Genomic DNA, 26,256 nt, shown 5'->3' on the forward strand with positions numbered 1-26,256 from the left:
CAAGAACGGGGAGGTGGAGAGGGTAGTGGAGGTGGGGCTAGGCGTCGGGGCTTCAACTGTTTGGGCTTGAGCGGTACCGACCAATGAGAGAATAGCGACCATGAGAGTCATCAACAATGAAGCCTTGGAGATAGCCACCATTGGTGAGAATATCTGATCTCTTCCTCTAGATCTTTGAATGAATGAAAGAGAGAGTCCGATGAAGAAGAGTTGGTTGTAGTTCATGAAAGATGTGTTCTTTGGGTGACTATATGGTGCGAAATTCTCATCTTGCTGCTTTTTTTTTTTTTTAATGGGAATAAAAACTTCTTTAAAGGATCAACTGTTATGAGAAACCCTGCACAACAATGAAAGGAAATCGTTGTTTTTCATTTGTAACTATTGCTTGTTTTTGGCATCTTAAGTCAAGCAAGAAAAAGGTCCATGTGTTATTTGGATGGGCTTCGGCAGGGAGGGGGAGAGCAGAGAAGGAAGTGTAGAGGGAGAATGTGGGAGGAGAAATTCGAATGGAAGATTCAGGAAGAATGTGGAAAATGTAAGGAGTAATCGAATCGTTCTGAAAAATAAAATATAAAAGAAAAGCCAGCTTAGCTGGTGTGTGGTGTTGGATACTTAAGTGGCCTAAGAGTATAATTACTTATTAAAGAAAACGCGTTAACGGTCTCTGAAATATCTAGTGCAGGTAAAATCCGTAACGGGAAGATGTACATTGTGTTTGACTATGTCAAGACACTGTAACGGGAAGGTATACATTGTGTTTGACTATGTCAAGACATTGTTTGAAAATCCCACGTCCTCTGCACTGTTGGATAGAGTAGGTGGACAAAAATCACTTCTTGAAATCTCAAAAGCTGGAAAGTGAGCTAGCGCTAGACGTCAAAGAGACATGGTAGATTAACTTTAAGCACCTACAAATAAAAAATAAAAGAGAGGTCGAGCAACATCATAGGTTGGCTGCTGATCGTATTATATAGAGGCGAGATGTTTTGGGGGAGAGAGAGTGGGGTAGCGTATTTTTCTAGTGGGAGATCGGGTGATGATGCGTGCATGGTGGGTGCCATGCCATGCAGCTGGTTAGGGACGCGACCAAGCTGGGTAGATCATGTAAGACAAGTGCGTGTAAGGCGTTTGGGATCAAAGGGTTGTGTAAACTTCGGTTAGCAAGGGGCTGATGAGGTCCACATGCGTGTGGCTTACACCTTGACCATTTGAAGGCAGTGATTGCCTTGCTGAAAACAGAGAGAGAGAGAAGTCACTGGGGCAAGTGTTGGGTAGGGCAGCCGGGGGCCGTTGTCGATTGGAACTAGATGAAAGTACAAAGTTCTCTACAAAAGTAAAAAATAAAATAGGTGGTGCTAGCGGCCCTCCCACTACTTATTTCTGGCATACTGCTGGCACAAATGTGTAATTTGATTTTTTTTTTTATCATTTTTTTGTAAATATTTTTTAACATCCTTAATCATTAAGAAGAAATTAAAAAAGTATATACAAAATACTAATAATCACTTCTTTAATCACTAACTAAAATTAAAAATAAAATAAAATATTTAAGCAGTAACTTTAAACAGTAATATTGAAGGGATTAAGTAGCATTTTTTAATAAAATACCAAAAAATGTAGGAAAATGGTTATAAAAAAGGGTGGATTGACTAGAATGAAGGGTATTGGCGGTGAGAAGGGGAAGAATGGAAGAGGTAGGGCTCCTCCCTCAACCTTGGTGGTGGTCTTTGGAGGGCGCAATATGCTGGTGCTAGTTGTAGTAGTGGTAGTTTTGACTGAACTACACTCTTTAAAGCTTACCTTTTTTTGTTCACGCATGTAATAAAGGAAAAATTTTATTCATCATCTTTACACATCACATACTATATATTTTTTATTTTTTTTATTTTATTTTTTCTCTTATCAAATGTATGGTATATAGATGATAAGTTGAAGAATTCAATAAATTTAAAAAGAATAAAAAAATAAAAGGTTAAAATTTTTTTTTTAAAATATAATATATAATGTGTAAGGATGATAAGTAACAAAACTCGTACTAAAGTAGAGTACCCTTCCAACCCAAAAAGTAAGAAAATGAGTCTTTATTGTTCTTACAACATGGTGCTAGTAGACAAAAGGTACTATTGTCGTTTGGCTAGGTAGCCGCGGACTTGTCCATTAACGTGATGACTTGTACGTGTTGTGCCATTAATACCACTTTCTATTTCATCAAGGGTATATTGTCTTCTGCCAACACATTGATCTTTTAGATTGTTTTTACATTTGTTTCCAAAAACTTGAAAAAAGATAAGACACACTATTTAAATCTAAAATAAATATTGTTTCGATCAACAACATTAAAAGTGTAATATCGCATGTACATTTTATTTTTCTTTTTAACTTGGCCGCTAAGTTCGGACAGAAAAACTTACAAAATTAAAAGTCTAATGTTTCCAGAATAATCTGACCAAATCTGTTGCCCCCAGCAACAAAAATATCCACAACCCTATATGTCCTTAAGCGCCGTGTCTGTCGATTCATTCAATGTTTGAGTATGCAAAGCATTGACGTTATGCAGAAGATGAGAATCAAACCACAAGGAATTCCAAGTACGTACTCACCTAAAGATTGACTTTAATTCATTAATCGGACCACCATGCATGCATGCACCCTTTCCCCCCTCTCTCTGTCTCTCTCTCTCTCTCAAACTATCTTAAAATTAATGTATCTATATAAGCTCATGGCTTCCATCCTAAATTTTCCACGCGTATCTATGACTTCTTTGCAGTCACAAGGCCTCTAAAATTAGCCTAGCTACTAGCTTGTCGCCTCATCATTCGGTGCATCTCTCTCTCTCTCTCTCTCATACATATATATTGATTTAATAAAGTCCAGTAATTAATTAGCTGCCCCCAAAGACTGCTCACTTGGTACATCAACGGTTTGAATTCAGAGATTATTTTAGATAAAATATAAAAGTTAAATAAAATATTATTTTTTAATAATATTATTATTATTTTAAGATTTGAAAAAATTAAATTTAAAATTTTAAAATAATTAAATTATTTATTATATTTTATATAAAAATTTAAAAAAATTATAATGATAAAATAAAATGATATAAAACACTTTTCGATTCCGGCCAAATTTATAATCATTTCCTGGTGGAAGAAGTCATGTTGTCTTGTTGAGCTCTTCATAATAATTAAGCTGTGCTTCAAACAAGCTCTTGATCATCATCATTAAACATGCATCGACCCAGTACGTACTCCTTTCCTGAAGGATGCCAATTAGATGCACGTACGGTCTGAGATCTTCATGATTGAATTGTACGTACGTATGTAACCATTTAAGTACTCTTGCATGCATGCCTTTCTTGTTAGCGTTGGGAGTACTCTTAATCGCCACATACTAGCTACATGCATGCATATATTTTTATTATAAGAAAAATAAATTTTTGTAATCAGTTAATTCTAACGAAATAATTATTTATAACAAATTTTGATTACGAATAGTCTTTTAATTACAATAAATTAATCACAAAAATTCATTTTTCTTGTAGTATTTATACATATATATATATATATATATATACACAACACAACAGTACTACCATGATGTTCTTTCGTTTGTTTTGCTCCCCAACTTCATGCAACGCGCGTAGATCAGCAAGTGAATGTCCATGCATAATCTGTGGTGAATTTATAATATTTTCTCATGAAAAACAAGAAGCTAGCGATCATCACAATCTCCACGTATGGCTTTGATCTGTATATATTCCACTCTTCATGACTGTTTCGATCCTGCATGCAATGTGATCGATCTACTCATGAAAAACAACATAAATTAATTTGTTGTTAGAATATATATATATATATATATATATATATATATATGCTCAAAAGCTGGCCTAGCTATATCCCTAAAGACATTATTTTTTATAAATCCAAATTCACAATAATTAAGTACTACCAGCTCCCTGTTCATAAAATGCGGAATCTGCGGCCACCAACTGATCAATTCATATTAACATTTTTGTTGTCTAGCGGGTGCTTTTAGATACTAAGTCTCAAATATATAAATTTTGTACAAATTTTTTTATAAAAATGTGGATCCCATAAAAAAAAATTTTAATTTAATATTCATACTTTTCTATGATTATATTTCTTTTGCATTGTGTTGAAATCAGAAGTTGACAGGCCTCGTTTGCATTACAAATCCACCTCAATTCATCTCATTTCATAATTATAATTTTTTTTAAATTTATACACAAATTATAATAAATAATTCAATTTTTTCAAATCTCAAAACAACTTTCTCAAATTTTCATACAAAATATATATAGTAAATAATTTAACTTTTATTTTACTATTTACAAACCATCTCAGCTCATCTCAAATTATCTCTGAATCCAAACTACTCCGCTCAAAGGGATGATTTTAAACCTAAAATTTTAACTTATAAATGGATGAAAAGACAAAAGAAAAAAAAAACTTTCAACCTCTCTTTCTACGTAAAAGACATGTATTTTCGAGCTTAATTAGGCCGTCTCTACCCCCTAAGTAAAATTTATTATGATTATAAAAGAAGAAATTAAGGCTTCCGAGCTTGACTAAATGTATAATAGGCCACAAACAAATTGAATGTTTGATATTAGTTATTATTTATTTTCATATTTTATATTTATAATTTTTTTTTCATAAGATATGAAAGTATTTTTTATAAGATATAAGGTGTAGAATAATAAATAGTGATAGATAAAAAGAGTTTTTATTTTCTATATATATCCCTCAAATCGATCGGTAATTGCGCGCGTAGAGGGAAAGTCAATTCCTAACGGAATCCATCCACCGACCAATTGCTACCCACCACTTTCTCTTTTGATCATTTCAAAGTGACATAGGCTGATGGATGTGTTATATATTTTTTTCTTCGACATTTTGTTTGAGTAATTTTATTTATTATTTTTTCTTTTAATCATCCTTTCATTACTTCATTGTCTTTTTAAATGAGTGAAAATTATTTATTATTTATATATAATCATTAATGTCTAAGGTATGTAGAGATAATAATGATAAAAATATGATAAATAGATTTTTTTTAAAAGTTTTTTAATATCCGTAGATTTTTATAAGGTTATATATAGTTGGGATGACATAAATTATAATAGAATTATTTTATTTTTAAGTGGGTGTATAAAGCATACGGCCATCAATATCATTTAAATTATAAAATTTAATTTATAAAATTTAAATTTTAAAATTATTATTTTTTAAATTAAATTATGTCATGTAAATAATTTATTATATATATTTTACATACTGATTTGAGAATATAATTTTTTTTTATTATAATAAAATGAAATTTTCTATTTGAAGTTTATGTTGTTTCTTTTTACAAAAATATATAGAAGGGGAAAAAATAATCTTTTCTCCCCTTCTCGTAGCCAAATAGAGCCCAAAAACAAACTTCATCAGATGGATAGTTTGTTATTCTTTTTTTGTTTTACAATAAAATATCAAAAACCAAATTCCTTTTTTTCCACATGTCAAATTCTTCTCAATAAAATTTAAATATTAATGTGATCTATTAAATTATAATAATAATTATTATTATTATACAACGAAGTCTTCGGTGTCCATCTATAATGTTATACTACTGAATAATATTTAATTTACAGCATTCAAAATTTAAAAAGTATATTTATAAAAAAAAAAATCTATTCTCAAGCACATTTAATATAATGATTATATGACATAATATAATTTAAAAGATAAAATTTAAAATTTAAATCTTATCAATCAAATATCATCATTTAAATGACCTAAATGATATGCTCTACTATTGAGTTGAGAATAGAATAACTATATGAGTAATGATAGTTGTAGTCATGAGTATACAAGCGTTGTATAATTATTTTAAAAAAATAAATAAATATAAAATTTATATAAAAAAAATTAAATTTTTAATAATAAATTTTTTTTTTTAAATAACTGCACGACGCTTACATATTTTACGAGTCTGTATAAGATTACTCGCTCTTAAAAAAACAATAATAAGAAAAGGGCACGGAGCATTTGTCGGTGAATTTTGGACCCTCTTTAATTTATTTTGTTTTTTACCCTTTGGAAGAATTAAAACAACGTGGAGGCTTACCCAGATGACAACCTCCGTCGCATGAAATAAAACCTCCTCTCTTTCGTTCGGTCCTTCTCAATAAATGGCACTGCCGTGTCTTTTACTCGTTTAGTTTTTATATTTTCATGAAGATTCACCTTCTCCCTCTATAATTCACAAGTCGATTTTGGTAGAAAGACAGAGGTGCTTCGGAGGAGAGTTGCAGAGATGGAAGGTGGTGTTGGAGGAGAAAGAGGGGAGGCGAGGAGGAAGAGAGGGGTTGTCGAGATGTGCGAGAAACGGTACAAGGGGATAAGGATGAGGAAGTGGGGCAAGTGGGTGGCCGAGATTAGGGAGCCCAATAAGCGCTCCAGGATCTGGCTAGGCTCCTACTCCACCCCCGTCGCTGCCGCTCGAGCCTACGACACCGCCGTATTTTATCTCAGGGGACCCTCCGCTCGCCTCAATTTCCCAGAGTTCTTGGCCCCCGGTGAAGCGCTAAGGAGCGGTGACCTGTCTGCGGCTTCCATAAGGAAGAAGGCGACCGAGGTGGGAGCGCAAGTCGACGCGCTCGAGACGGCTCTGCATCATCGTCTTCATCATCAGCATGCATCGGCGGCGGCGGCGGCGGCGGCGGATGCGACGAACGAGTTTAATTCTTGTGGTGGGTTTGTGGAACGAGTCGACTTGAATAAGGTGCCCGACCCGGATGATTCGGACGGGGATTGGGAGAGGAACTAGAGGAGAAAGTCCATCTCTTCCTTATGTGAAGGCCTCTGCTATGTTAGTACTCAGTACTTCTCTGTACATTTTGTCTTGGCTTTTATTTTCTTTTCCTTTAACTTTTGTTAGTATTATTATTTTCTAATCAAATGAAATTTTGGCCTTTGTAAAAGAGTGGGAAATGTATATTACCTTTACCATCTTAATTATTAGCATGTTTGGAGTTTTTTATTTATTTTATTTTTGGGGTCTTTTTCTGTAGTTTATGAATGGAGTTTGAGTGAGATAGAACTTGTTGGTGGGAATTAGGAAAGTTCAAAAAAATGGATACTTGGGAAGAAGAAGGTAAAAGTAGGAGTGTGTATGTGTTTGAGTGAGGGGAGGCAAAACAGGAGTGACCTCCACTACACTGCATAGACAGCAGTTGGGTGCAAAGAGCCATGCTAATTGCTGCTAACCACTAAAGTTGACAAGTACTAAAAGAGATAAAGATTTTTAAAGAGTTAGGTATTTCTGCTTCTGCAATGTAGCTGATTGTGATCTGTGTGGGGTACCCCACAGAGAGAGAGAGAGAGAGAGAGAGAGAGAGAGAGCTGGTTATATGATGATGCCCTGCAACTTATGGTCGGTGGGGTTTATTTCTTTCTTAGTCATCTCTCAGATAGTATTATATATGTAGATGGCTGTGAAAATGACCAAAAAATATGTACTTTTTTTAAGAATGGGAAATTAGCAAGCTGCTTGGCTTGCTTAAAGAGTGTTGGTTACACCCAGATCCCAGTTCCGATGAAAAGGTTGTTTGACTAGACTGATTTGGCTGTTAATCCATGTTTTCTATGCCTTTTCCATTAGAGGACAAGAGGATTACTCCCTAATTAGCGGCTAATACCTGCTTTTGAGATATTATCAAATTTTTTAACAAGATTCTTTCACCATAGGAAACTGTGGGGTTGCAGATCTATAATATCCCTTTTGCTATATAGAAGGACGTTCATCTGTCCAAAAACTGTTGGGAGGGTTTGTTTTATCGGTGGATACTCACTAACCTCTATATTTTATTGATTTAAGGATGATTTTGAGTAAACTCAGCGTTCAGAATTTTCCATTCCAAATACTTATCAGAATTTTTTTTTCTTTTTATTTATTTTTAATTTCTAAAGTAACATGATACATTTTCGCATTCATTTGTCAAGATAATGTGAAATGACTCAAATATCCCGTACTTTTTATGCATATTATCCATTTCAAAGTGAAAAAAAAAAAAAAAAAAAAAACTTTCTTTTACCATTAAATTCTAGAAATAATGATTCCAAATCATAGTAGTAGCATCATCATCAATCATCGAAACGGCTAAGGCTTAATTGAAACTTGTTATATAGAACTTGGTTTGAGTGAGTTTGCCTAGTCAATCCACTGCAGCCGATTTTCCTTATGTAATAGCTAAATGTGGGATATTTTTTGCTTTTGCCTATTCAGAATGCTCTAAGGGTATAAATGAAGCAAGTTCGAGCGAATAGTGGGTGATCAAGTCTTGTTCGTTTAATTTTATCAAATATCCTGTTTAGTTATTAGGACAAAATTTTCTCTAATCTCTTTAAATATTAAAAATATTTTCATTCATCCATAAAATAATAAATATAAAATTATTCAAGTGGAGCCAAGTTATTGAATTGTATTATTTAATAATCGATCATAATTTAAATAAAAAAAAATCAATTTAAACTTAAGTTATTGTATTGAACACGGGCTTTACACGTTTGGACACATCCAATAGCATCGATATTTTTGAGTCATTTTACTGTTGACAACAATTCTTGATTTCTGGTCTTTTTTTCTCTATCTGGGGAAAAATTTCAGGACAATTGGTGGTAGGGGTGTAAATTGGTATGGTCTCAGCTTTGGTCCGGTCGGTTTTTCCAGTCCGGACCGACCACGTTACAGCCCTAATTGTTGGTACCTCATACTAACAATCACATCAGTGATTTTATACATATACAAGCCAAAATTGTACAATAGAAAGAAGCTGAGATCCTCTGACCTCTCTCTTAGCAGTGTTGGGGGGAGAAATTCAGAAGTACCTCAATTCAGAACAATTGTTGGTACCTCAACAACCTTGGCCTTTGTAATTACGTATAACAATCACATCAGTGTTCTTATACATATATAAGCCAAAAATTGTATGTAGAATGAAGCTGAGATCCTCTGACCTCCCTCTCAACAGTCTCAAGAGCTTGTATGAATAGACTCATTCCTGCTTGCCAAATCGGACAGCCTCAGATTCATACCACAGAGCTAAATTTTATGCCTTCATTTCACTAGCACGTTTTATCTTAAGAGCAGCTCCAACTACATTTCCTCTGGTGATAATCCCAACCTGCAAGTTATACAAAGTGGGTAATTAAGAAGCGGTAAACAGCATGGCAAAGATATAAGGGTGATTTTCGAAGGGAAATTACTTACCAGCTTACCATCAGCATCTACAACAGGAAGCCGGCGATATTTTGTCTCGAGCAATATCCTAAATTTGATAAACCGTCTCAGAATTGTCTAGCTGCAGCTATCCAGAAAGCTGGAAGAAGCAGTAGTAAGGGAAGTGGAGAAAGTGCAAACAGAGAAAAGAACCTGGCAGCGTCCTCAAGATTAGTGGTTTCACGAACTACAACTGGGGCTGGCGTCATCAAATCACCAACCAACTTACCATTGGTTTTACTGAGCAATTTCTGTACCTCATTAAAAGTCTGCAGTGATATATATGCAATTAGAGAATCCCTAGGTTGGACAATATAACTATTAGAAGGAAAGAAATGAAAAAATCTTTTAACCAGTACTCCAAAGAAATGAAAAAATCTTTCCCAATTTATCCACATCTTGATTGCATCTTGCACTTCTTTAATAAGGTCATCATATCATAATGCTTCACCACATTGCTTTGAACCCGTAAGGCACAGACAAGGGACTCAAATATAGACAAGACGAATCACAGCAGTAGAGGTACTAAACAAAGAGGGCACAGAAAGAGCTGAAGTACTTTGGATTGGGATTCCAGCTTATGGGGCTAGAAGTGTTTTAAGTATAAAAGCAACTGAGCAATGAGGATGAGTTGAGGGGAAAATGACTGATGGAACTCATATACCGAATCCAAAAGATGCACAGCAATAGGGAGGAATTATTTCAATGAAGTGTAAGGCCACCCAAAAGATTCAAGAAAACCCAAAAATATGGTGGTCAACATGGTCAGATAACACTTGAATGTGACAGATAAGTGAAAGTTAGGGATCTTGAAGGTAAATCCTAAATAGATAAAATATAAGGAACTACCAAGTTACGGTTCGGTTGAGTTGAATAGCAGATTCTCCCTTCTTCTTCTTTTTTTTAAACGTTTATCATGTTATATGATCCACACGAGTGGATCAATCCCCCTTTATCTAGAAGTTAATGCCTCGTTTGTTTTCAGAAAACATTTCATCTCATCTCATCTCATCTAATCATTACAAATTTTTCAACTTCCAATACAAAATAAAATAAACAATTCAACTTCTTCAAATCCCAAAACAAAAATAATATTAAAAAATATATTCTAACAATATTTTATTTAACTTTTTAACTTTAATCTCAACTCATCTCATCCCATCTCATCTCATCTGCAAAAACAAACGAGGCCTAAATGTAAAATGTGCATAAAGAAGACCAAAAAAGAACCTAAACAAAAAACCACTTTCTAACTAGATGTGAAAGCCAAAATAACATACAAAAATAGGCGGATAATTTGTGCCCCACAAATGATCATCTTGGGGCCATGGAATCCTAGGGGCATAATTCAACCAGTTTGCAGTCACCATATAAATGAAAAATCATCCCACTCTTATCCCACTATGATGAGGTACATTATCCATCAAGCTTTGATTTTCTTTTTCAAAATAAGAGATGAACCAAGGAAAAGTGTCACATCTACAAAGTGAGATAAAAGTGGGATAGGAGTGTAATACATAGCTACTCCTATATAAATATGCCCAGCTACAATGGTTGAGGCAAGGGGTGACAATTTTTACTCAACCATAGAATCAGCCCCACATAATCCACTAGACAGTTCTCTATGCGTATGGTTGCAGCTCTTAGGCACTGTGTCCAACCAAGAGCGGAGGAAAAAAAATATCTTCTGCAAATTAATAATCAGTTTGCCCCTATTTTCTTCTGTCCTTATTATTCTACTCAACAAAAGAAAGTCTTGATAAATTTCTTTTATTCACTGCATTGGGACATACTATAAACAATAATGGTTTTGAAAACAGAATATTCATCAGACCACATGTGTAAAATAAAGGTGAGAAAAGGGTAACCATGAATATATAAATTCATTTTAAGAGCGGGAAGGCTCTCCATACTTTCCAAGAGCTGTCAACTTCAGGAAACAAGCTGGTGTCGTTTGGCGTGCCACCTAATTTAAAATATCGAATCCCATCATGTAAGAAACTAACAGTACAAATTGTTCAAAGAAGACAATTCAAATCATGCATTCACACCATTTTCCTCTCGCACCACATAAATTGAAGTCTAGAAGTTCAAATTATTCTTCAAAAAAGAGTTTCATTCAGAAAAGTAATATGGTCAACATGGTTTATGCTTTTGTGGCTTTAATTAGTGAGTATGAAAAACAAGTTCTAAGTGGCAACAAAGAACAAATAGAAATGTTATGACAACACTTCTTATGATCATCTACTGATGGGAAATATTAACTCGTTTGTACTAGTTTGAACCAACGTCCTATCTTCCATCGTTTGTGTGAGGCGCCAGGAGATGTCACTTCCAAAAACAGTTGATGCATTTAATTTAAGCATTGTAAAACAGCAAAAACTTCTCTCTTCTTGCAATTAACAAAACCATAAAAAAAAAAAAAGATGAAAAAATAATAAATATTATTCCACCAAATCGGATATCTTGATTTAAAGCCAACAGTTTCCCTCGTACAGGATAATTATTTCAAGGCTAGCAACTATAAGCCTCTTAAGGAGTGCTTTTATACAAATGAATAACACCAACAAATATTTTTTCTTAGAAACATTAAAAAGGCAGAATATAGGAAGAAAATTAACCTAATATGGAGTCCAATGCCAGTAAGTCATAATCTGAAACAAGACCGACCTGCGTTTTAAGAGAACATTCAAAAATCATTCTAGGATATGTTCAACCAATCCACATCACGTCATTCATACAACGTGCATTTGCAAAAGAAAACACAGAGAAGTCAAGAAACTGAAATTAACTACGGATGCATGAGTACAGATAAAACAGCATGAGAAAGTTTATATATTGATTTGGAATCTGGATATTTGTTTTGAGTGTAGCAAGAGGTTTTGACATTATGCTGAACAAATTGAAGGAAAGTTCTCTATCTCAGGGAAGCAGGCGAAATTCCTATTTTCAACAATTCATTTTTTCTTTTGAAGAGATGAGACGGGAAGTGACACTTGGATTTGGGGACCTGTGGGAACAGTTGAAATATCTAGTTCTTCTACTTAACTCAAAATGTCCTCAATAATTAGAATATACGCTCATATGGAATTAGAAAGCATTTGCAATGTCTGATACTGGACATTAAAATACATCCAAAACCCATAAATCAGGTAAGCCATTATATCCAAAGACGAAAATATATAAATGATTTGTGAAGGGGTCAGCACATCTTACCAATTTCCAGTCATCATCAATGACTGGAAAGCCAGTGATTCTGTTTTCTACAAGAGCGTCCAGCGCTGTTGGCATGAAGGCTCATAAATTAGGAGATTAAAAAGTTTTCTAGGACGAGTTGTAAATCCAGGGATAACAAACTACCTTCATCCACTGTTGTCGTAGGCTTTACCACAAGCAATTCTTCTCTTCCTGTCATAAAATCACCAACGGTGTATACTCCACTTCTTGACTGAATGTTAACAAGTCAATGTAGAAGAAGGATAAGGTCATGGAAATCATCATATACTCATCCAAATCATACTTGTTCTTCTGTTCCACCATTAGTAAAAAGGTTGAGCATGCAAATACCTAACTTATTATATACTTCTTATTCAAAACTTTCGACTAGACGGCTACTAGCCTCCTCGCCATTAATTTGTGCTAACTTGCCACTGAAAATCTGTTGCAAACAATATGAATCATAATGTACCGCAACTTCTAATTACTTGATGCCCTTCTTACAATTTACGATGTATTTTTGGGTCTCTTAAGAGTGGAATTTTGTAGATGAAACCGGACCCCATTTCCTACAGCTATACAAATAAGCATAAAAAAAAACTGAGATTCAAAAAAAGATTAGGAGGCGAATACTATTCTTCATAAAGACTCGTTAATAAATACCCAAAAAAACAAATTAGAGAGGCGAACAAGGATGAAGATAACGTACGGGTACGGAATTAGCCATCAAGGTGCCAGTGGAGGCGAGAGCCAAGGACCTCCGGAAACCCAGTAAACGATGGGTGGGCACCTTCACAAGTCTCCTCCCGGGAGGCAATAGGAGAGGGCATGGTACGTGGTAACTGAATGAACGGTGAGCCACGGCGGCGGCGCGGGGGTTACCGACGGCTAGAGGCTCCGAGAGAAGGATGGAGTCCATGTCCTCTTGCTTGGCTTCTGGTTGGAATTGACGAACCGTGGGCTCGGAATGGGAGGCTGAACTGTCTGGGAAAGGATGAGATAAATTTCAACTGTGGCTGCATATATATCATTATATTGTGAGGCCATACGACAGAGACCGCGCTGTTTAGTACAGAGTTGAAGCATATACCAGCCAAAAATATCATTGATTTCAAAAAAGAAAAAAAAAAAAAAAATTTAGGCTGTTTCCCAGAAACAAGATAAAAATAAAAGTAAAAAAAAAAAAAAATTGTAATAATCAAATCGGATTAAATAATACTAGAAATGTTATTTTAAAATCTCTACATCATATATGATATACCATCTATATATAAATTGATTTATAATATTTAAATTTTAAAATTATCTTTTAAATTAAATTATATCACATACATAATGTGTAATAATATTATAAAGATTTAGAAAAATCTCAATCACCTCGTACTAGTTTCCTCTCGACTCGAGAACTTTTTGGTGAGGAGGAAGTTTGTCCTTTACTTTCGGTGGAAGGGATCTTTGCCTAGGGCAAGTTATTACTAGCTTAACTTTACTTATGTTAACTCAGTTTAAGCTTTGCTTTACTTCTGGTTCAGAGTTTGGTTCAAATGGATGAGGAACTTTCATAATTATGGAGTAAGTTTTCCTTAACTGAAGAGGAAAGGTATGAGATTGTAATAACTGACCATGAAATTGAGAATAATATGAAGAGAGGGAGATTATGTCTGGTGAGAAAAGTAATAGCTGATAAAAAGATTAATAAGGATGTGTTCAAGAACACGATGTTAAAAGTGTGGAAATCTTGTGTTGGAGCAAAAATTCATGAGGTAGGAGAAAATCTTTATGTGTTTGAATTCCAAATTGAGGAAGATTTGAATAAAATTTGGGGAGGTCAGCCCTGGTTATTTGACACAAATCTAGTTTACATAAAAAAATTCGATGGTGTTACTCCACCTGCTGATCTGAATTTTAATTCCACTACTTTGTGGGTTCAACTTCATAATCTACCTCTCAGATGCATGAATAAGGAAATTGGAGGTAGGATTGGATCCACTATAGGTAAAGTTATTGAGGTGGAGGCTGATTATGATGGGAATTGCTGGGGAAAATGGATTAGAGTGCAAGTTGAGGTTGATTTAATTAAACCTTTAATAAGAGGGAAAATTATGGAGCTGATGGGATAGAAAAGTTTTATTCCTTTTAGATATGAAAGGTTGCCTAGATTTTGTTTTAAATGTGGGACTATTAAGCATGGTGTTCAAGGATGTATGGGGATACACAAACAGACGGAAGATACAAAAGATTACAATATGCAACAGTATGGATCATGGTTGCGTGCTTCAAGCTCTGTTGCAGTTTCCAGCTATGGCAACACTTCAGGTCCATCCTTTCCTACTATAATAAAGCTAGGGTCATGCAATAAGGTGGAAAAACTGGCTCCAAAAGAAATTCAGTTGGTTGATGTGGAGTCAAGTCAGGAATTGTTGAAGCATCATACAATAGAAGAGGATAAAGCAGAAAGTAATGTAGGCTAGCTTCAAATTACTAATTTAACTGTGCTCGACAGGGAGGCAGAATCAAAAGAATTAGTACTTGATAATTCAAAGCACTTACTGGACCAGTCAGCAGTTCAACCTTTATCAATAGTGGTGATGCCTAGTCAGCCTGCTCAGTTAGAACTCCTGCAAGATCAGGAAAAGTTGTGTCAATCTAAGCAAATTCCTTAGGTATGTACTACTAGATGGAAGAGAAGGGCAAGGGGACAACAAACTACTAAAGTTATGAAACCTGCTAATCATGCTACTAGGAAGAGAAGAAATGATGATGAATATGATATGATGGTAAAGGAAAATCAGCAAAATAGTAAGGGCAAAAAACAAGCTTTAATATTTGATTTTGATATATCGGCGGAGGTTATTAGTCAGCCCTGCCGGGAGAAATGAGGCTTCTAAGTTGGAACTACCGAGGGCTTGGCAACCCTCAGACAGTTAGAGATCTTAGCCTGTTGGTTAAGATCCACAAGCCTAGCATTTTGTTTCTTATGAAAACAAAATTGCATAAAAAGAACTTAGATGCTTTGAAACTGAAATTGGAATTCAAGTGTTTATTTTTAGTTGATAGTGTGGGAAGAAGTGGAGGTATGGTTCTGTTATAGGCAGAGGATGTTCAGATCAATATAAGCACCTACTCACAAAGACATATAAATATGTGGGTTGTTCAACCAACAGTTGAGTGGATGCTCACTTGTTTTTATGGTAACCTTGAAACAGACAATAGACATGAAGGGTGGGGTATCTTGAGACATCTAAATCATCTTCAGCCTAAAAGATGGTTATGTCTAAGTGACTTTAATGAAATTTTATATCATAGTGAAAAGTATGGTGGGGCTAGAAGGGATGAAAAACAGATGGCAGATTTTAGAAGTGTTTTGCAGGATTGCCAGTTGAAGGATTTGGGTTGTATCCAAGGTAAATATATTTGGTCTAATTTAAGAGAGGATCATAATTTCACAAAGGAAAGGCTTGATAGAGTCACTGCCAACTCTGAGTGGTGTGCAGCTTTTGGTGGGGGAGAGGTACAAGTGTTAGCATCATACTCTTCAGATCATTGTCCTATTTTGATGATAGTTGGGCAAGAGAATGAGTGGACTGGGCAACCAGCTCATCTTTGTAGATATGAGGATAGTTGGTCTCTTTTCTCTGATTGTGAGGAGGTTATTACTAATGCTTGGCATATACATGGGAGAAACAAAGAAGGTCTTTCCAAAATAAACACAAAACTTGAAGGCTGCTTACAGGTGCTGAGACAGTGGAGTTACCAAAAAGAATGTGATTCTAGAGCCAGTATCTAATAGAAAAGGAAATCCCTTTAGGCTTTGCAACAATCTGTTACAGCAACATCAGTTTAGCAACTTAAAGAATTACAAAAATAAATTGATCACCAGCCGGAAAGAGAGCATGTGAAATGGAAACAAAGGGCAAAAGAGATTTGGCTGCAGAAAGGAGACATAAACACTAGATTTTATCATCTTTGTGCAACTCAGAAAAAGAAGAGAAATAGTATATCCAAGATTATTGATGAGAATGGAAGGACAATTTCAGATTCCAAGCACATTGGAGAAGCTTTTACTCAGTATTTCAAAGGGGTTTTTGCAACCTCCAATCCCACAAATATGGAAGACTCGATGCAGGCAGTTACAAGGAAAGTTACTCAACAGATGAAGGAAGCTCTATTGGCACCTTTTAGAAGAGAGGAAACTGAGGAAGCTATTTTTCAGATGGGACCACACAAAGCACTAGAACCAAATGGGTATGGAGCTTGTTTTTATCAGAAATACTGGTATGTGATAGGGGAAGAGGTCAGTGAAGCTATTCTTAATTTTTTGAATTCTGAGTAGGGCATGGAAGAAATCAATTATACCTATTTAGTGATGATTCCCAAATGTAGTAACCCTGTGCACATGACTGACTACAGACCTATCAGTCTTTGTAATGTTCTTTAGAAAATTATCACTAAATTGCTAGCCAATAGACTCAAACAGATCCTCCCATCTATAATCTCTCAAAACCAGTCTGCCTTTAGTCTTGGTAGGCTAATAGCAGATAATATATTGGCTGCTTATGAAATCTTACATTCCATGAGGACTAAGATGAAGGGTAAGAAGGGATACATGGCTTTGAAACTAGACATGAGTAAAGCCTACGATAGAATTGAGTGGAATTTTCTAAAAGAATCTATGTTGAAGATGGGTTTGATATTAGGTGGACTGAGCTTATTTTGAGGTGTATTTCCTCTTCCTCTTTTTCTGTGTTGTTAAATGGTGTCCCTCAAGACTATTTTAAACCCACTAAGGGACTTAGACAAGGCTCTCCTTTGTCTCCTTTCTTGTTTATCATTTGTGCTGAGGTGTTAACTGATCAGTTAATGGAAGCAGAACAGAAAGGGCATATTACTGGGGTTCCTATTGCAGAGGACAGATCAAAATGACTCACTTGTTTTTTGCTGATGATAGTATGCTATTCTGTCAAGCTACTATACAAGAGTGGGTTAATTTGAATAAGATTTTATATAGCTATGAGTAGGCCTCAGGACAAAGGCTCAATAGAAATAAGACTTCTTTATATTTCAGCAACAACAATATGTTGCAAGTTGCTAGTTTGAGAGCCTCATCAAACATGGAGAAATATTTGGGATTGCCATCAATCATTGGAAGATCAAAATCAGTTGCATTTAAAGGAATAATTGAAAAAGTGAGTAAAAAACTGGAGAATTGGAAGGTTAAGTTCCTCTCACAAGCTGGTAAAGATATTCTAATCAAGGTTGTTGTCTAGGCTATACCTACATATAGTATGAATGTGTTTCTTCTTCCAAAAACTTTGTGTACTAAGTTGAATTCATTGATTTCCAACTTCTGGTGGGGCACTCAGGACAAAGTTGCAAAGATTCACTAGAAAAGATGGGACTGTTTGAGCAAAAATAAAGCAAGTGGGAGACTTGGTTTTAGAGATTTGGTGGCTTTCAATTTAGCTCTACTGGCCAAACAGGTCTGGAGAATTCTCAATAATCCTACAACTTTAGCAGCTAGAATTTCCAAGGCTGTCTATTTCCCACACAAATCTATTCTGGAGGCAAAAGTTGGTTTTAGACCTTCTTATACATGGAGAAGCCTCAGTTCAACAATTAATATTGTTAAAGATGGCATGATTTGGCGAATTGCTAATGGAAAATATGTAATGATATGGCAAGACCAATGGATTCCAACTAATGAATCTGGTACTATAAGGTCTCCGGTGAACACTTTGTCAACAAATGCAAAAGTGTCTGAGCTCATTGATCCAATTACAAAGTGGTGGAATATACAAATGCTCAAGAATATTTTCTGGGAAGAGGAAATGCAACAGATTGTAAGGATACCTGTAGCACATACTATCATTTCAAGAGACAAGATGATATGGAAGCATACAAGAAATGGTTGTTTTACAGTTAGAAGTGCCTATCATCTTTATAAGTAGAGGCAAGATCAGAAAAAGGGAAAACTTCAACACAAGGAGTGAACAAAGAATTATGGAAGCAAATTTGGCAAATGAATACTAAAAATGCTGTTAAAGTGTTTATTTGGCTTGCTTGTAATGATGCTCTACCCACAAAGCAAAATCTGTGCAAGAGGAAAGTGATAAATGAACCTTTTTGTCCCAGGTAGAAGAAACTCCTTCTCATGTTCTGTGGGATTGCCCTTTTGCACAGGATTTGTGGATGTTAGGAAGCAAGAAATTTCAGAAAGCTGCATTTACTCATCAAGAGTTTGGAAAGATTTTTATGCACATACTTCATAGACTAGGAAAATCAGAAATCTCTTTGTTTGCTAAAATTGCTAGAATGTTGTGGATAAGAAGAAACAAGATGATTTTTTAAGATGGTCTTATAGCCCCTTCCATTTTGATTATGAGAGCAACACAGGAGTACAATGATTTTCAACAGCTGTATGATCAACAACTCAACTCCAGAAATCATGGTAGAATGGCCCAAACAGATTTTGTACATTGGCAACCTCCAAAGACAGATTGGATAAAAATAAATTGGGATGTTGCAGTCAGAGAGAAAGGGCATAGACTTGGAGTTGGGATTGCAGTTAGAGACTCGGAGGGAGATATACTGGCTTCATGCATGCAACCACTACATTTCTGCCCACAAGCTGAAATAGCAGAAGTTAGAGGTTTAATTTTAGCAGCCAATTTGTGTAATGAGATGAGTTTGCAAAAAGTAATTTTTGAAGGTGATTCATTGCAGGTTGTAAAGGCAGTGAAACAGACGGTTCAAAACAATGGTTTGCTGCAATGTCTTGTGAATGATGTGCATTTGATCTTGGCTAGTATTACTTGGAAGATATCACATGTCAAAAGGGATGCAAATCAGGTGGCTCACTTGCTAGCACAGAAAGCACTTTATCAGAGTTGTGAGATTATTGATGTTGATTGTCTCAACCCTGATATTAGTGATCTGGTTATGGCTGAGAAACATAGAGCAGGTTTTGGTACAAGTGTGATAGATGTAGCACAGTCTGATGTCAATGTTCTAAACTCTTGTTATGCAAAGTCAGTTTCTAATCTTGTACATTTTGATCATAATGTTGTAAATTCTGGTAGTGGTGTGTCTGCTCCTGACCTTATCAATGTAATGGCTGAGGGCCATAGTGTTGTTGAATGAATTTTCAATGGTTTTTTTCAAAAAAAAAAAAAATTATAAAGATTTAAAATAGAATTATTCAAATAATATAGACATATAAATCAATAATATTAGGGTGTAGAGCAAAATATAAATTAATATTTTAATCCCAATGATTAGTCCAAGTGATGAAAGCCTTCATTTTGAGTTATCACTTCTTTCAAAGTTCAATATTTCATTAGTGCAAACAATTTTTTGGAACCACACCGCTGGTGAAAAGCTAGCGATTTAATCGGTTCTATGTAGGAAAATTTCTGAAAATGCATTACACAGGATCAAAATTTACTCTGTATGGGTGGATCCAAAGAGCTCTCCTTTGGAGAGCTTCTGACGTTAAAACAAATATAAATTAATATTTAGATATTAAAATAAAGCAATAAAAAAATATGTCACGAGTCTGCCTTCAAGCATGCCACATAGCTCTCTGAGTTGCTCGCAACGAAGTGTCCCTAGTACCTGATGATATTTTTTAATAAATAAAAAAATGATAATTTTTTTATAACAACAGCAGGACACATCTCTCCCCGTTTGACAACAGCAGGACACATCTCCCACCGAAGAAATAGTGGCAGCTGCTTGCACTGAGCACGTAGGAATTGAGCTGCCTTCGTTTGACACATCTCCCATGAAAGACCAAACTTGACTTTTGTTCCTTGTTTCTTTGGTCTTACCCGTAGCCTCCATTTTCTTTTTCTTTTTTTTTTCTTCTTCTTCTTCTTCTTCTTTACACTTCATTTCTTGATCTCCCTCGATTTCAGGTTTGCAAATCCCTTGTTAATTTTTTTGTTTTTTAATTTTCACATACCATTTAAACCATATCCTCCAACATGTATATATACCGACGCTCAACCTAAAAACCAGCGGAATATTTTGCAAGCTTTAAGGACTTAAACCGGTAATTAGTTTTCTATGCTTCTAAATTTATGTAAATTTTTAATTTATAGTACTCATGTTAGTTGTTATTATAGATTATTATATGTGTGATTGAATGGTAAAAATTTTGAGAAAAATGGGTCAGGGATCTTGGTTTTACCATGTAAAACTTGGGTTAATTTATTTTGTGTAGTTAGTGTATATATCATGATCGTGGGATGATATTTGAGGTGTTTGGAGTTGAATTAATGATGAAGAATTGTAGTGATAATTTTGAAGAGAGATTTTAGGGTTTCGGCTAGCACTTTAATTTTAACATTTTGAATTTTTAGTTAATAAACCATTTATTTAAATGGATAAAAAATATTATTTGAGGTTAATTGTGTGTATAAAATTAATTTGGGGTGAAATTGTAATTATAGAAGATTTATAGGTAGTTAGGGGTTTTCAATATTTAAAAAAAAAAAAAAACTTAAAAGAATGATGAAATCAGTAACCTAGTTTAATGGTACATTAATTTTGATTTAAAATGAATCCAGAAAGTTCTTGGAAAATTAATATGTAACAAAATCTCTATGAATAGTGAAATTTAATAATAAGTAGGAATTAGGGTTTTAGAATGTATTTAGGTGTTAAAATGAGTTTTTAATAAAAATAAGTTTATGAATGAGTGAAGTTTATGAAGAAAATGATTTTGATGATAAATAGTAAAACTAGAGGTTAAAATGTAACTTTAGCAAAGTTTAGGGACTAAATTACAATTAATAGAGAGTTGGCAAAATTGTAGTTTAACCTAATGTTAGGGGTAAAGTTGAAACTTAAATAAGAAATAATATAAAAATATATTTTAATGATCTAAATTAAAATTTTGGTAAGTTTAGGGATTAAAATATAAATAATGAAAAGCTAATGGAAGATTTTAATTAAATAGAATAAGGGAGAAAATTGAAATTTCCATAATTTATAGGGTTAGATGAGAAGTTTTTAGAGATTTTAATGGTTAACTAATAATTTTGAGAATGATTGCATAGAAATCAAGGAGCGCATAGAAATCAAGAATTTTAAGGGAGGTTTGGATTGTAACAGTCCGCTAGAAATTTGCTGGTGGAATTTCTATTGGCTTTAGAAACCTTGTGAAAACTCCATAACTTTTCACGAATCGACCAATCACATAGGTTTTAGTCTGTCAACATAGTCAATATTATCACTCACTATGATACCAGAAGTGCGTTTTAATTATTTGAGATAGTTAAAAGTGTCATAATGCATTATGATATTCACCATTAGACTATTTTCACTGTAGGTTAATATGAATATTTAGGATTTTTCAATACTAAGTTTATTATGCACTTTTTGGGAGTGAATAGTAATCTCGATAAACGCACCAAGTGCAGTATTTTCAAAATTACATTGTGGAATGTCCAAATTAAGTTAGAGAATTTTTATGTGAACACTTGGCAAGATTTTAACCACACATAGTGAATAGTATTAGACACTTGGCACCCTGAGAAACGTTTGATGGATTTAAAGGAATCAAGGTGTGAGATCATGCCACCTAAGCAAAAAATCATCTATTCTTTATACTTTTCTTTGATAAAACACAAAAAACACTCTTGGGCAGCTTTTATGAGCTCTTTTGCACGCCTTATTCAAAGCTCGTGTAAGTTTTTCTCACAAAGTTTCATCATGAAAATTGTTCCTTTATGAGTATAGTTTACATGGATACCTTATTTGTTCCATTAGAAGATCTTTTAATCGGTCAAATGTTGTTTAAACCCCATAAAGGTCATTCTGGACTATAAACTGGAGTGTGTGTCATATTTCGGAGTTTTTTACCAAACAAATCGATAGATCTTGGTCCATAATTTTTTATAGAGTACTGTTAACATATGTTTATGATTATTAGTTGAGGATTTGTTGCATGATTAAAGGTTTTGATGAAAGATTTTCTTAGATCTAGAAACTTAGAAATTGGAAGACGAAGCACCATTTCTGTATTAAGAAAGTTTTGATTTTTTGTGATTTAGACCTATTCCAATGACTGATGATTTTATTGGAGGATACTAAGCCTCTTATATACACGTTAGAATATTATTTTGATGGTATTTGATCTTATATTCAAAGAGATACATTTTTATGGAAGGAGATATTCAGATAGGTCAAAGAATTGAAGTCCTTAGCTAAATCCATATTTTGATTGATTTTTAACCATGTGATCTTGAGTGTAAAGCTTACATATGTTTTAGGAAACCTTTTTAAACCATGTGATGTTTTTATTTGAAGATCACATCTTTATAAGTCATGGATCAAAAGGTTGATCAAAACTAGTTTAAAAACAAAAATCTATTTTTGAACTTAGAAAGAAATCAAAAATTTCAAGTATTCTTTTAAGTGATTTTGATGATTTTTGTTCATGATTAAAAACATGATTATTCTTAGTAATATGTTATGAGTATATTAGAATAAAATTTTTGGTTTAATCGTGAGTTTTTAAATTTGAAAGAATTGGAACAAAAATCAAGGAAAATAGCCTATGTAAGTTTCGACCCCTATAGAGTTTTCATGATAGTGTTTAGTTTTAAATTTTTTTGAATTGATATTTGAGTTTAGGACAAAATTTACATATCTCATATAAATTTTGGTGATTTTTGGAGTTATGATGAAAAATCCTTAAGTTAGGGGTAAAATAGTTATTTTCTCACTTGTAGAGGATAAAATGATAATTTTACTCAAAGTTAAAATTTTTCCATATTTCTAATTGTTAGTGATTAAGTTCTAACTTTTAGAAATCACTACTTTCAGTTCCTTGTGATCGCGCTTGAGTTTTGCTTAAAAACGCGAAGACTGAGGTAAGTTTACTTTTAACTTACTATCAGTTTAATGTGTATGTGTGATGAGTAAAGGAACTACAGTGTATGTATGTATATTATCATATGTGCCATTACAAGTCATGACATATTCATCTGTTATACAAAATTTATTCTATCACAAATTTTTCATCTGTTACACAAGATAATTGCTATACTTGCAAGTACGTCATGTTAAGTTTGTCATCTATTACATGTATATCATGTCATATAATATTAACTATTGCAAGTATGCCATGTTAAGTATGTTGTATGTTACATGTTATGCCATGTTACAAAATGTTGTCTGTTACATGTTATGTTATGTTACAAAATGTTTCTATCTCAAGTAAGTTGTGTCTTTTGAGTTACGTTCAAGTCATGTTTTGTTACGTTAGGGTTTCTGTCCTTTCATATTCCAGTCATGTTTCGTCTAAAATACAGTGTGTATTTTGAGAACAGTCATATCAAGTTGTTCATGTCAATCACGACCCTAAGTGCTAGGATAAGGTAATATCCTAGTAAAACTCATTTGTTCACGCTAGAGTATCTAAATAGGTGTGAAATTTTATGCGTTAACGAAATACTGTCAACAGGTAGCAAGCAGGACCTAACTAGCTGGTCACTGGAGCGCACTAGGCACTACTGCCGATGGAGCCACATTTCAGTTCTCTTGGGGCCCACAGTCAATTTGGCACACAAAGTATGGGGTCCACAGTGAGAGTGGCATAAACAACGCACTCATAGTTGGTGTAGATACCTGTGTTGCGATGCGGTAATTGGCAGGGACACGTAGCTCTAGGGGACCCATGTAGCACTCATAAAGTTAAGTTTAATCAGTTAAAGAACAAGACTCTAAGTTCATGTTAAGTCAAGTCTCAGATCAATTTCATGTTAAGTCAAGTCTCAGATCAAGTCCATGTCAAGCAAGTCAAGTTTAGTTCATGTTTCAGTTTAAGTTATGTCAGTTATGCTATGTTGTATGTCATGTTATGCTTTGCTTACTTATGACTTTGATTATACATTTATACTTTTACTGCCATGCATGCATTACTAACCTGTGTGGAGGTTTTCTGTTAACTTGCTGAGATTTGTAATCAAATCTCACTGTGGTAGTCCCAACTATCATTCCCACCCAATGGTAATTCTTGTTACAGGATTTGAAGGAGAGTAGGGAATCGACCAACTGGAAACGGTCGACTAAGCGACGGTGTGATGTCAATGATAATATAGTAGTTAATTTAAATTACTACTTATACTATAGAGTTGAATCTCCAGTAATCTTTTGATCACATCCATTTTGGACTAGCATTGTGATTTCAATTGTTTAGTATGTCATTATGTATGAAGTATGTTTTAAGTATTTATGATATTTTTAGTTTGGTGCATAGTATTGCTAAAGAAAAAAAATTATTCACTGCAAATATTGCTTAATGTTAGATGCATGTTAGGAACATTATATCTTATATGTCAGGAACAGGGGCAGGTAACCTTTTGTTGCATGTCTCTACACTTCAAATGTCCGTCCTATCCCAAATGGGATTTGAGGGCGTCACAAGATGGTACCAACGCAATATGTCTCTGGGTTATAAATCTACATCCTTAGGAAATGCACCAAATATGAGAGGTAGCACGTGGTTATAATACGTGTACTTGTGTGTTTCAAGAAAGGACACATGACTTATGGTAGGATACCTCGTAACCCTAAGGGAGGCACCAATCAGGGGAATTAGAATCCCCAATGGATGGAGGATTTACTGAAGCTATTCGTCTGATTGCTTAGACATTATTTGCAGCAACAAGCGCACATACCCAGACCCGAAGTTAGGGTTTGTTCGTATGAGAATTTTTTGATTCACCATTACCTGGATGTTTCTGGTAATGAAGGGCCACTAAGAGCCAATAAATGGATTATGGATCTCAAGAGGACGTACGAGATTGGTGGATGTACTGAGGACCAGAAGGTCCCATATGCTAGATACCTATTCGAATGAGAAGTTGGAATATGGTGGGATACACGTAGGCAGCTTAGTTGGGGAACTAGGAAGTTTGGCTTCACTGCCATGGGAGAGGTTCAAGGAAAATTTCGACAACAGATTCTTCCCAGATTCTGTCAAACAGCTAAAGGTACAGGAGTTTGCATCTTTAACTCAAGGCAGTTCGACCATAGAGTAGTACGCCGCTAAGTTTATGACGTTAGGAAGGTTTGCACCATACTTGATTTCTACTCAAAGGATGCAGGTGCAGAAGTTTCAAGAGGACTGCAGCTTAGGATCCATAGTCAAATAGCTTGCCTTAGAAAAGAGAATTACTAAGAGCTGGTAAATGTGGCCGCGATAGCAAAGACTGAGTAGAGAGGTTTGGCGATTCATAACCTTATTGAACAGAAAAGGGCCATGCCGTTTACTGCAAGTGGTAGTGTCGAGAAGAAGAAGTCTTTTTCCAGCCCGGCAAAAGGCAAGTGAATAGTGACTGGAAGGCAATTGTCATCTTTTTTTTTTGTCGTGCCCCAAGTGTGGAAGGCAACATCCTGGAAAATGTCGCAGTGGTCTTGGAGGCTGTTACCAATGCGGGAAACCTAGACATATAGTCAGAGATTGTCCCAGCGCCATGCAAGGTAGTGGAGCTGGTGATTAGAAGCCAAGGCCCCACATCTCGGCATGAGTATATGCAGTAACCCTAAATGATATCGATGCTGACGCACTTGAAACTGATGAAGCTGGCGTCATCACTGATATTTTCCTTTTAGTGGTTATGCCCTTGTAGTTAACAGGAATGTTAGAATTAGTACTAATACTAGTATTGTATTTTACTAGTATTCGGTCAGATGGAGTTCGACCCGATTTTGGGGATGGACTGGCTATCCAAGCACTAT

The 26,256-nt window shown here is 34.7% G+C and overlaps 2 protein-coding genes and 1 long non-coding RNA gene across 3 annotated transcripts; 2 read left to right on the forward strand and 1 right to left on the reverse strand.

Moving 5' to 3' along the window:
* The first annotated feature begins 6,126 nt into the window (after window positions 1-6,126).
* On the forward strand, window positions 6,127-7,025 carry LOC121251807 (ethylene-responsive transcription factor ERF010-like). The gene has a single exon (XM_041151172.1). It carries the CDS (start codon window positions 6,325-6,327, stop codon window positions 6,835-6,837), a length of 513 nt encoding a protein of 170 aa, XP_041007106.1. The 5' UTR covers window positions 6,127-6,324; the 3' UTR covers window positions 6,838-7,025.
* Window positions 7,026-8,783: 1,758 nt separating this feature from the next.
* On the reverse strand, window positions 8,784-13,538 carry LOC121251806 (CBS domain-containing protein CBSX1, chloroplastic-like). The gene is made up of 8 exons (XM_041151171.1): window positions 13,214-13,538; window positions 12,649-12,736; window positions 12,505-12,569; window positions 11,910-11,958; window positions 11,202-11,254; window positions 9,442-9,557; window positions 9,280-9,337; window positions 8,784-9,193 (listed from the first exon to the last, which is right to left on the reverse strand). The coding sequence occupies exons 1-8, from the start codon at window positions 13,421-13,423 to the stop codon at window positions 9,119-9,121; spliced, it is 714 nt and encodes a 237-aa protein (XP_041007105.1). The 5' UTR covers window positions 13,424-13,538; the 3' UTR covers window positions 8,784-9,118.
* LOC121251808 lies at window positions 12,862-24,561 on the forward strand. The gene is made up of 3 exons (XR_005938122.1): window positions 12,862-13,039; window positions 15,562-15,572; window positions 24,551-24,561. It is a non-coding gene; the product is annotated as an uncharacterized LOC121251808 (long non-coding RNA).
* Window positions 24,562-26,256: the final 1,695 nt, after the last annotated feature.

Source organism: Juglans microcarpa x Juglans regia, chromosome 2S (assembly GCF_004785595.1).
Source record: "Juglans microcarpa x Juglans regia isolate MS1-56 chromosome 2S, Jm3101_v1.0, whole genome shotgun sequence".
NCBI classification, from domain to species: Eukaryota; Viridiplantae; Streptophyta; class Magnoliopsida; order Fagales; family Juglandaceae; genus Juglans; species Juglans microcarpa x Juglans regia.

Coding starts and splice junctions, on each gene's coding strand:
- LOC121251807 (XM_041151172.1), top strand. CDS start 6,325: ATGGAAGGTGGTGTTGGAGGAGAAAGAGGGGAGGCGAGGAGGAAGAGA.
- LOC121251806 (XM_041151171.1), bottom strand. CDS start 13,423: ATGGACTCCATCCTTCTCTCGGAGCCTCTAGCCGTCGGTAACCCCCGC. Junction 11,959..12,504: donor TTGATGATGACTGGAAATTG/GTAAGATGTGCT, acceptor CTTAAAACGCAG/GTCGGTCTTGTTTCAGATTA. Junction 11,255..11,909: donor GGCATTGGACTCCATATTAG/GTTAATTTTCTT, acceptor ATTTTAAATTAG/GTGGCACGCCAAACGACACC.